This window comes from Pieris napi, chromosome 23, assembly GCF_905475465.1.
Source record: "Pieris napi chromosome 23, ilPieNapi1.2, whole genome shotgun sequence".
Classification (NCBI taxonomy): domain Eukaryota; kingdom Metazoa; phylum Arthropoda; class Insecta; order Lepidoptera; family Pieridae; genus Pieris; species Pieris napi.
In genome coordinates, this window is record NC_062256.1 from 4,313,352 (window position 1) to 4,325,190 (window position 11,839).

At 31.6% G+C, this 11,839-nt stretch overlaps 2 protein-coding genes across 3 annotated transcripts; both read right to left on the reverse strand.

Annotated features, from left to right (window-relative positions):
• Positions 1–14: 14 nt before the first annotated feature.
• Positions 15–1,302, reverse strand: LOC125061235 (RNA-binding protein 48). The gene is made up of 2 exons (XM_047666562.1): positions 1,136–1,302; positions 15–854 (listed from the first exon to the last, which is right to left on the reverse strand). The coding sequence occupies exons 1-2, from the start codon at positions 1,226–1,228 to the stop codon at positions 30–32; spliced, it is 918 nt and encodes a 305-aa protein (XP_047522518.1). The 5' UTR covers positions 1,229–1,302; the 3' UTR covers positions 15–29.
• A 487-nt stretch (positions 1,303–1,789) lies between these two features.
• Positions 1,790–11,808, reverse strand: LOC125061234 (zinc finger protein ZPR1). 2 transcript variants are annotated; one of them, XM_047666560.1, is made up of 12 exons: positions 11,596–11,808; positions 11,126–11,259; positions 10,828–10,946; positions 10,446–10,622; positions 9,987–10,102; positions 9,574–9,597; positions 8,551–8,707; positions 7,575–7,645; positions 4,355–4,444; positions 3,539–3,711; positions 2,568–2,689; positions 1,790–2,167 (listed from the first exon to the last, which is right to left on the reverse strand). In XM_047666560.1, the coding sequence occupies exons 1-12, from the start codon at positions 11,698–11,700 to the stop codon at positions 2,073–2,075; spliced, it is 1,383 nt and encodes a 460-aa protein (XP_047522516.1). In that variant the 5' UTR covers positions 11,701–11,808; the 3' UTR covers positions 1,790–2,072. The 2 variants fall into 2 exon arrangements, with proteins under 2 accessions (XP_047522516.1, XP_047522517.1); XM_047666561.1 differs by lacking the exon at positions 9,574–9,597 and having other exon boundaries at positions 11,596–11,806.
• Between the last annotated feature and the right edge of the window lie 31 nt (positions 11,809–11,839).

An 11,839-nucleotide genomic window follows, 5' to 3' on the forward strand; every position in this document is an offset into this window, starting at 1 on the left:
TTATTAACTGGGAAAGAAACAAAACTTTGTTAAATATTAATATTAAATTTAATCTTATTTACAGGTTTAACAGGTATTTTTTTAACAATCTCAGTTCCAAATTTTTTATAATTTAAATGTTCATTTATATTTGTAATTGTTTCATTATTAACCGATGTACAATCTACTATTTCTATGTTTTCTTCATTTCTATTTTCTATATTATTTGAATTATTACCAATGTCTTTACTGTTGTTAGCATTTGGAACCACATCATTTAAAGTTCCTTTATTTAAAGGTCCTATAAAATTAACAGCAGGTTGGCTGTCACTATTGCTACTAATAATCTTGTTTTTCTTATTCCGGATATCATAATTCATAGAATTGCTATTAGAGGCATCACTCTTTTTATTTCCCACCTTTTTTCTTTTTATGTTTCCATAATAAATAATATTTTCTTCAGCCATATTTACTTTAACTGTAGTCTCTTTAACAACAGTTATATCTTCTTTAATATTCTTCTTAACAACTTCTTTGTCTAGATTTTTTAAACGGTACAAAACATCTCTTTGGCGTTGTAGTAATTTTTCTTTTGTCTCAGAAATATTTTCAAGTTCTGGAGCATAGCAGACGTGTAAACAGCCACCATAGAAATTCTTGGTGTCTAACATTTTCTTAGCTACTCTTGCAGATTGCACTTTGTCATACTGGGCATGATATGTCTCAGTAAATGATTCAGCAGGATGATCTAAAGATATTGTGAATTGTAGTATGCGTCCAAATTTAAGGAACAATGATTTGGTTTCTTGGCGAAGGTTGAGAGATGGGACTCCAAATATTAGCAGGTGATTTGATTCCTTCGCAATGGAGTAAGCCTGTAATTGCAATTATTTTGTTAATTTACTTGAAAAATAAGATCTGTCGACTTTTACACCTCTACTTGAGTTACAACAACTGTCGTAATGCATTATTATGTACTTAATTTTAAAACATATGTGACATTGTGAGTTTGTAAAATATATTTATAAAAAGCAAACAAGTGTGTCTGAATAAGTCATTGAAGAAAATGAAATTAATGATATGTAGTTTAGTACAAAGATTTTCCTTAGATTTTTCCTGTGATACAGCAACGATCATAGAAATAAATATGTATTACCTTTACAGCGGTGAGTTTTCTTCCTTGTCTGTACGGGAGGCGTGTTGTACATAAAGTTTGTTGCTCGTGGTGGGGAAGTAATACATTTTCCATTATTAAGACGTAAATATTTGGTTGGGATTTCGTGGAAAACTAAGATAGTTTTAAATATTTTTGTTTGTAAATAGAAAACATAGTAAGCACCACAGACTAGAAAATCTAAACGAACTACAGATATTGCTTTAAAGAGATTCCTTCCACAGACTAGCTTTTCCAATTTTGTAACTCCGCCACAGTTTCATTACAGACCTATGTCGATTACCAAATGAGGTGATATTTTTCACTGAATTGGACTCGCTAAGCAATTGTTAAAAATTGAATAATGCTTGTATTTTTCATATTCCTCTTTCAGTGACACAAATGACAAGTTATAGTCATTAGTCACTATAATTAAATACGGCATCATAACTCCCTAACATGTACTTTGTGTAAGATTATAGTATTTTGTTTCTTTTTAATAATTGGTTGTTTATAAAATAGTATGTGCTAACAGCTAACGTAAAGGGCGATAGGACAACAAATACTATACTGATTTGCATTTTTAGTTTGATCGATTATTAGCGATAACACCACCAATTGCCGTAATCGTCTTTGAATCACAAATAAATAATACAATAAAATCAAAAAACTTTATTTATTGTAACCATGTGTAAATATAATAAATATTTCAAAGCTTCGGCTATACATTAAAGCTATGCAAATGCAATTTTTCTTAATGCTTTTATCAGCTTAACTGGAATACGTAATAATCATTTGTATTTAACTTATACATATACAATACTTCAAAATATGACAAAAAAGCATTGAGATATCAGAAAAAAATGAAAATATAAAAAATAAAAGCATATGTTATGTAGTTTCTGCGCAGTATAAGGTAAACATCCCAGTATATATTCTCCTACGCGTCTTGTTCGTAACCTTCAGTCTTCATATCGTTGAGACCGAGCTCTTCATTTTGGTCAAATGATCGTTCGTAGTGTGTGACCTTTACACCTAAAAATAACCAATTTACCACTTAGTTTAACAAATAAATAAAAAAATATAAACATACAAGGTACTCCGCAGAATTTTTCTCACTTTAATGTATTAATGTAATGTAATCTCCAGATTTTTGAAAAAAAAAAAATTGTATTGAAAAGTAAGGCCAATTAGATTTATTGATGTTTTTTATTTCTGCACGAGACTTGTGGCAATGTGCATGCCTTAGGATTAAAATGATAAATCGACAACACCAAAATGGAAATTCAAGAATACTTGGATAAATGGCAACACCATCTGATATAAATCATAAAAGTATTTATCTATATCTATTTTGTGACCCTATTATAAGACAATATTAACCAATCCAATATTTAGTAATCATGCTAAAGAATATAAGAAGATCAGGTCTTACCATCATCATATACAGTTAGGTCATCGCTTAGGTTCTGAACATAAGAGTTACCAGCCGGATCGTCGAGGATCAAAGTAATTTGACGTTTACCCTCTAATACCTCTTCCAGTTTTTCTAAGAACCTATAATAAAATATTAGGAATAATAATAAATTCTAATAAATTCAGACTATCAAATAAACATAAAATAATTTTTAACATTTCCTTATTTACTTTGCTTTAAGTGTTTGGATTAGTATGAAACTGTATCTTTTCGTAAACATTACAGATTGTATACTCTGATTTTAAGCTCCGTAGAATTCTGACATTTCATAAGTGTTGCTACTAAAAAAGTTCTCCACAGAAAAAGGGACAAATTTGACACATTTGAGGGCAATAAAAAATAAAATGCTACGTATTTTTTATGTTCTAACTACATGGAGTAAATCTAAATATTTACTTAGTCAAGTGACCTAATGCAGAAATAACAAATATTTCAATATTACAAACAATTTATCGAATTAGCTTTAATTACTTTATTTTATTCTTGAGCTGGCATCACTGTCAACTAATTCCAGGTTTAGTAAACCTTTTTAAAAAATAAAATGTTATCTTTGCTTGTGCGTTTTTTACTGTTATTGATGAAAAGGGACGTAATTATCACTCGGCGTAAAACCACTTTTAATGTGGACCACTGCACTTAATAAACATACATACATTCACCAACAAATGAAATGTATGAATAGACTCAGATGTTCAGACTCGTATTGTAATAGAAAAATGTGCCTGGCCAAAAGGTTTGTCATCTCTGACATGTCAAAAAATGATAGCTGTCAGAATTCTACGGAATTAAAAATCACAGTATAGATGATATTACAATGTATCCATATGTATGAAATTAGTTGGAATTCTAATGAAATAATTTTTGGATTAAAAGGCATTTGTTCAAACAAACAAAAATGACTGGAATAATTCTTTTGTAAAAAATCTTACTTCTGTAAATTGCCCTTAGAAGGCACTGGCGCATCTCCATGCAATGAAGGTGCATCGGCCAATTGTTCAATACACCCTCGAATGACCCCTTCTGCTGTGGTGAACCTGCCCCCTAGTGCTCTGCCCCCCACTTCTACTTCTAGCTCTGGTATGCTCATGCTGCATGTTTCAGACTGAAAGGATCAAGTGGTTTTAGAGTCTTGTTAACCTAGTGGTGCGTTTTATGTTCTTTTCAATTATTCACTTGCTCGTAAAGTAAGAAAAAAAATTAATAAAAAATAAAAAAACCATTTAATCATATAGGTAACACAATGTACACTTATGATCGTCAACGAAAAGAAATGTATATGAAATGCTTCTAACTTTACATTTAGAGCCAGTTCTCAAATCAAGGGCGTAGAACGAAAGAGAAGAATTGGCAATTAACTCTCCGCCACACTTTTAAATCGCCATGTTTTTTTTTACACAACGTTTGTAATGAGCTGCAACCATTACACCATGTTCCACATGACATCTTAAGTAATTAATAAAAATAACATAAATTAAAAACAAAGACTTGTCCTCTATCAGCAGGAGGCATGGTGAAATAGGAGCATGCACCTACATTCTCGTGGGAACAACACGCAAAGGTCTAAGACCACACTTATAAGATAGAGTTCTGTAGAAAATATCTACCCAATTTGGCTAATTCTATTGAGACTGGCTGTGCTGTCATACCCTGGCACAATCCATGTCCGACAGGACCAAACATTCCCAAACACCAGAACTATCATTCAAATTTAATATTGTTTGTTCTAAAGCTGAAGAATTTACTACCTTTAAAATATCTCTGGAAAAGTCTTCTTTGCCGGCTATTCGCACTTCGAATCTCACACCCTTCTCTTCTATCCCACCTCCAGATTTCACCTGAAAATTTTACTTGTCATTATAAAGTTTTGTGTTGTCAAAGTTTGACAAAGTATTAACCCAACGTCTGCCGAGGTTGGTACGGATGTTTTAGTATTGTAAGTTGAATGAGCATTTTTAAATTTAGTTAAGGTATTGAAATTGTTTGATTTTATATTAAGAATCAAAATTTAAAACTTTTGCATTAAAATTGTTGGGACCGAGTGCGTTTCCGTTTCTAGCTTTTTACAATAATATGTAACAGTATATCCTGAGCCGAGATATACTGTAATTGATTGGCAATTCAACATTCTACTCGCATGTCTGCCTAGTGCGACCCGGAGCTCAATGCGGCAATATGGAGGGCTCACAATTTTTTAATGTAGATTACAACTATTGGATAAAAGATATTACAGGCTCTGGATTCAGCGAGAGAAAAGGTTATACAATCAAAACATCATTTACTCATGTAGGTAATGTACACTTATGAATGGAAGTGAATAATGCTTCTAATACATTTACTGCCAGTTCTCAAATCAAGTATAGAACGAACTTCTATTAAATCTCCAAGTTTATTTACAAAATGTTTGTAAGCACCTGCAACCCATATATCATGCTCCTCATCACAAAAAAATACACGACAGACATCAGTATCCAATACTTTGCCACTCACCTGACTTTTGACTAACTTGAATATACAATATTATATTTAAGAACATAATTATTCGCATACGAAATTGTAATTAGCAAAATTGCTTCAGTATAACAAAAACCCACTCTTTCATTTGGTTTATATTCTAAGCGTAATAGAGATGTATATTTTTCATTTGTTTAATAAATCAGAATTTGAATATACAAAACCTAAAGAAATAATATTGTGTCGTCTGTGATTAAACAATAAACGCGTTTAACTGCCTCAATTCTAAAATACTTTACTCACTGTTTTGCACGATTGTCATTCAACGAATTTTGACAGATATATCTGTTTACGTGCAGCAGCAGGTTCACTTACGCCCGAACCCAATAATCAATCCACAATCTCAGATTGAAAACAATCAGAGATCAGACCGTGACAGTCGATCGATCTCCTATCTGCATACCAATAACCAAACCCTACGACGACAATCCATTTTTGGCGAAGAAAAACATGCTCTTTGTCGTACCATTTTACCGAGTTTTACACTCATATTTGATAATCAATGTAAACCAACTAAAGAAAATAAAACCGTACAAATATAATTAAAATATACATGTGTATGTTGAAAACATAACAAACAGTTCTTTTAATTATTTAAAAAACTGGTATAAGTTAAAATCTGTTAAAATAATTAACTGTTGAAATCGAGCTTTCGTCAACTGTCATTTTCATACAAAGGTCTATCCACAGACACCGAAACGACCTCCCATGGATAGCTAATATCGACAGATGGCTATTACAATCCGTCGATTGGTTATTGGCACATTTCTTACAACATTTGGATTAATGTTACTATCTCAGATGGTGGTTTATGGATTAAGATAGGTTATTGGGTTCGATCGTTAATGTTTACGTGATACTCGCCGCCGTCCATGAATCACACTGACAAACTCGCTAGTGTTGCTAATAAACAAATTATTGAAAGTTTTTTGCGGTACTTTTGTCATCGCCATCTATTATATTTTATTATTCAATACACCATCAATTGTTTATCAAAACGAAATAGAGGGTTTTTTTACGCATCTTAATAGCAATATGATATACAGGGTGGTACAAAAGCCAAGCTCAAAAAGGCAAAAAACGTTTAAATTAACGCCTCGTATTACGAAAGCATAAAATATAATTCGTAATAGGATAGCTACTATGGTACTATGAATGTTATTGTAAGCAGAAATATTTTAAATCTCTAACTAAAATCTACTTCTCTATATGCCCTAACAAAATCAATGTTTAATATAGAAACTAATATGAACGTAACACAAATATTACTGTTACTAACCTAATTATACGAAATATCTTTAACGAATGTAAAAAGTAGTTTTAACCACTTTTATCATATTTGGTTTCTGTCAAAATGTTTTTTTTATGATACTTGTCGAAATATTTTCGATGTTTCACATCTGCCAGGCGTCCCATGACGGCTTATTATACTGAATAATGATCAATAACTCGAAAATTAGTCAACTAGTTTACTGGTAATAAATTATTATAATATATTAATTAGAAGGAATCTTTGTAAATTCCGACGGACCGAAAAATCCTTTTCACCTTAGGGAGCGTTCAAGTATTACGTAACGAGTTTTGGGAGTGGGGGGGGGGGTCCTTTTGTAAAAGATTACGATGCGGGGCGGGGATTGAATTACGTGTTATTGTTAATATTATTTTGGACTAACACCACATAATAGTAACTAAAGAGACACTGTGGTCACACGGTGGTCACGAAACGTTTTACTATACTCGAGTGCAGTACTGTACTTGGGTACTGAAAAACGTTAATACTTGAACGCTCCCTTATTCAGTAACTACTTCTTTCAAAATTTTGCCTATCTCAGAAAGTGCGAACTATGTACCTATCAAAATCTAACATTTAGGTTTTTATTATAACCTTTTTCTACAGCATAACATTCGATTCCGGAAAAAAATTTGACGCAAAAAAGTTACAACCACAAAACTCTGATCACAGAAAACCGCCTTCATCTTTAATCATCATATGTTTATCACAATTAAAATGATATTAAGATTTATCGCCGTAAGCATCTATTTAAATACGCGTTTATCACACGAGAGCGATAAGGGGAAAAAAATAAAAGCCGGCAACGCACAGAAGCCTTCTATCGAAAAAACTTGATGCTTATAGTGTTTGTAATAAGAATGTAGCGATCAGAATTCTGCCATAATAACCAATTAAGCTATTACAATACCTCGTTTAGCCAATTCGAGAATTCGTCCCCACCCTGTATATATAATACAATAAAAATATATTGTTAATTTAGTAAACATTTAAATTTGATTATATTGCGACGAAAAAACAATTAAAAGTCCTACCAATGGTCTGTCTAAAAAATAGATACTTATATTAAATTAATTTTTCAATGGTCTACGACCCTTAGTATAACTTTCAAGAAATTTAGAATAAAGAAAATATAGACATTTTGTGTCTTTGTTAACACAAACCTCATTTGTACGGTGTCCGCAGGAGTCACAGACCGTCGCCATAATCACTACTTCCTTAAAATGTGGTATTTCTGAAAAGAATAAATTTTAAACAATACAAAACGGTCCGATATATAAACGCAACGTTGCGTTCCATTGTGATTGGTCGAACGTACGTGACGCGTGTCCACGTATCGTGATTTGATAGTTTAAACCACTCCTGTTGACCCATCAAAATCGTAAAAAAAACAATAATTAAAAATCTTACAAGGCTTGAAAGGTAATGCTTTATCGAATAATCATAGTATTCAAAATAATTATTAACAATAATTGTAAAAATATTTTTAAAGTATTAATATTTTAGTTTAAAAAAAATTATTCTAGAGTGTTAGGTTTATAGCGTATTAAAAATACTTCTCAACATATGTTATCTATACAAATATTATAATGAGGAAAGATTTGTATGTATGTTTGTAACGAATTGGCTCAAAAAGTACTGGACCGATTTGAAAAATTCTTTCACCACTTGAATGCTACATTATCACTGACTAATGTAGGCTATTTTAATTGCAAGAAAAAAATAAGCATCTACAAAACTACAATAATGTTACCAAAGGTGTAAAAAAATGCCTATAAAATATCTTTCATCCCATGTGCTGCGAAAACTATTGATGATAGAACAAAAAAAAATGTTCCACAATATTAAAGAATGTGTTAATAGCTACAAAACAAATGTCTACCGGTACGGGCCGCTAGTCTTTTAATGACAGCAGTCGTAGAATGAAATACACATTTCATTTAATTTTCATATGAATAATATTATCTAAATAGCCTTACAATTGTGAAATGCATTTCAAAGCACTATTTTGTTGGCAAGAAACCAATATATCTTTTATGAGATCCCATATATCTCTGTTTTAATAGCTGTGGCTTTTAACGGGAGATATTTATTATATAAATCTCGAAACAAAATAGTTTGGCAGGACATAATACTAACTGGTGATCTTCATATTGGTATCAGCTGGGGCGTTACAATCAGGACAATTGGTTGAGAACTGGAGTACTTCATCGGCTGCAAGTCTTTCGTAGCAACCCTGGGATGGATCAGCTGGAGTTATTGAACCGGCAATGGGCTCTTGGGTTCCATTGTTTACCTGTAGTAAGAAAAAGTCATAAACATTATCAACAATCCACATTGATTTAAGTAAATAATATACTAACTCGCATTGATATTTGTATAGGAAATTTTTTTGAAGTTATACTTCTTTAGGCACGTTATGATTGAAGTTATACTTCTTTAGGCACGTTATGAAAAATTTATGACAGAGAAATTTTGTGATGCGCGCGCACCGTGACACGAAATTAACTGAATGAAGTTAGTGGCGCATATTGGCACGCACGCCGCCTCTGTTCACTGTGTATTTATATTTATAATATTTATCCACATTCATTGAGTTTCTACATTTAAAACACGTGTTTTCATTATACAAGTGCGAATTTTATATGTGCGTCTGAATTATAATCAGAAGTGATTTAAATTGAATATTTAAATCAATACTAATTAATATTAGAAAATATTTGTAAAAAAACTGTGCTCATCAACCTTCCTAAGTGCTTCAATACAACTGAGGTTAACTATCTGTATGTATTGTTAATAATGCCAAAGAAGTATAACTTTTTACGCACGTACATAAGTACACGCAGCCTTTTTTTTAGTTTAAATGTTGAAGTATACCAATCATTTGACGGTTCATCTCTATACCAGATGATATAGACTTCTTCAGAAGACAACCAGATATATTTATATGATTTTATTAGAAGTCATTTTAAACTACACCTTTCTTAAAAAAGGAACCCTTTTCTAAAGAATTTCCAGATACAAATGTGGAAATAATGCATATTTTTTTAAAATTCAACAGAGGTGTAAATTCCTGTATATTAAAGTGTCTAAATAAAGAAGCTCAGAGTTGGACCGATAACTATTTTAAAAGACATTAAAGGAATGTAGGTAAAATCTTACTGGTAGGCACATGTCGCTCCTTCGCTGCATTAAACAAGAATACATGAAGAATACGGTTCAATTTTATAAATTAATGTAAATAATGATCATACGGAACATTCATTAAAAAAGTTCTGAGTAATGTTACTCAAGTTACATAAAATTGGACAAAGGGTTGAGTCACTCTTAAAAGAATTAAATTGTGACATGTCAATTGTGTTTAAAAGGAGAGTTTTTGTCTAATTTTGATTGATGAATAGGAGAATTAATAATTTGTCATGATGAATGAACAAAACAGTTCAAAGTATTACAGTTTTGACATACTGACATACACTATGACATACTGGTGTTATACATAATTTAATTATAATGAACTCTATTTCTCATGCACTGACATAGCTAATTGTACAGCAAAAAGAATGAATCCAAATTACCTCCTGCCTGGTGAATATTCCAAGTTTGTGATCCTGATCTGTGGTACGTTTAAACTCTGTTGAATCACAGCGGGGATCTTTTTTTGGCGCATCAGGGTTTTCAACAAAGGTATTACCTATAAAAATGTTTTTGCATTGATAAATAATTTTTTTATTATTTTTCAATATGAAATGTTATAACAAATATTAAGATTTATATTTCGAATTTCTGAACAGATATAAATGTCATTAAGTTGTCTTAAACCTGTACCAGCCAAGGCTGTAGGCTTCGCTCACTCACGCCTGCTCAGTTTTATAATCGTGGTGATTACCAAAATCGTCGGAGTTACGGCGCGATCCTATGTATAGCAATGCTAGCCAGACCGTAAGCACTCTCTTTTGCATTGTATAATTAATATTAATATTCATACAAGCATGATTGGCACTAAAAACCTAGTATACATGTTGTAATATATTTACCACTAGTATCCTCTAATTCCAAGGTCCATGGTGTCTCCAGCTCTTTAAGTGCCTGCAGCTTAGCTACAAATCCATCAATCTGCTCAGCGGCATCTGGATGCTCTGTCCTCCTGATTTCTTGATCTTGGGTAAGACCAGCGATTGCTCTAGCTATTAAGCCTTCTACTGTTGTTACTTCTAGTTGGTGAAAAAATTAATACTACTTTAAAAAATGACTTTAGTGTTAAATAAAATAACAATGAAACTTTGAATGGAGCTTTCAATCTAAATAGATGTATCATATCATATTAACATAGCATTACAACATGATTGTGGTTATAAAAAGTTAGAAGACCACTTTATGCTATAGATTACAACAAAAAGATAATATTAGCTTACGAACCTCCTTTTTGACTGTTAGCTGGTATCTCAAATTCCAACTCTGGAATATATACTCTTGTGAAGTCACTCTTCACCACTTGGCGATTAAGATCAGATGGTTCTTCCACTCGCAGTTTCCATCTGCATGAATATTTATATTGACTTTTTTGTTTATTTTATTAACACAAATTATTAATAATCTGTAGTACTTTTTTATAATAAAATATAATAGTACAGTTAATTTTATATATTATTTGTTGTTTTATAGAATATTTTACTGAAGTTAACAATGGAATAAAATTGTCTTAGAATAAAATTACCTAATACCAAATTCAGCAATAGCTCCACCTGGCTGAATTTCATTGTTTTGATAACCACAATGTTCGCAGGAGAAGGACATTAAAACTACATTCTTGTAATGTGGAATGCGAGTAAGTAGCAGTCTTGTCATTCCCTGTAAATAATGATAAGGAAATATCCAATCAGAATGACATTCAAGTAAGCAGATAGGAAAAAAGAAATAAAAATTCGACTTCTTAGGCGGTAATTTTACAAAATCTACATACAGTAGATACTGCAACTACAACTAAATAAATATAAAGTCTTGCGTATGTAATTTTTTTTAGGTTATAGTTCCGATATAAAACTATTAATCAATTATATTACGTGTATTGCAACAAATTTCTGGATCACAAAGGGCAAAGTTTTATGTGATTACTTATGCTACTTAAATAAAGGCGAAATTAATATAAAATTTGAAACATTTCTAGAAAGATCCAGTATAACTTACATTTTCGAGGCAATTAACGCATAGTGACTCTATTTCAGTCACCTCGGGCTCAGGGTCTTCAGCAGTAAGATCCCGGAAAAGTGGTTTCTTCTCAGTAGAGCACATCTTTTAAGTAAAACAATAAAACTTGCAAATTCCTCTTGTTTCTAGTCTAGTTGTAGGTAAGTTCTAAATTCTAATTTCTAGTCAGTTGACAGTTCAGTTAAAAAACTTAACGCAAACTGTCAAAACTCAAATGATGATA

What these genes read in the sequence shown, in the direction of transcription:
- LOC125061235 (XM_047666562.1), bottom strand. Translation starts at nt 1,228, where the DNA reads ATGGAAAATGTATTACTTCCCCACCACGAGCAACAAACTTTATGTACA. An exon ending in GAAAACTCACCGCTGTAAAG is followed by an intron (nt 855 to 1,135) that starts GTAATACATATT and finishes TTGCAATTACAG; the next exon opens with GCTTACTCCATTGCGAAGGA.
- LOC125061234 (XM_047666560.1), bottom strand. Translation starts at nt 11,700, where the DNA reads ATGTGCTCTACTGAGAAGAAACCACTTTTCCGGGATCTTACTGCTGAA. An exon ending in AGCTAACAGTCAAAAAGGAG is followed by an intron (nt 10,623 to 10,827) that starts GTTCGTAAGCTA and finishes TTCACCAACTAG; the next exon opens with AAGTAACAACAGTAGAAGGC. An exon ending in GAATATTCACCAGGCAGGAG is followed by an intron (nt 9,598 to 9,986) that starts GTAATTTGGATT and finishes TGTTTAATGCAG; the next exon opens with CGAAGGAGCGACATGTGCCT.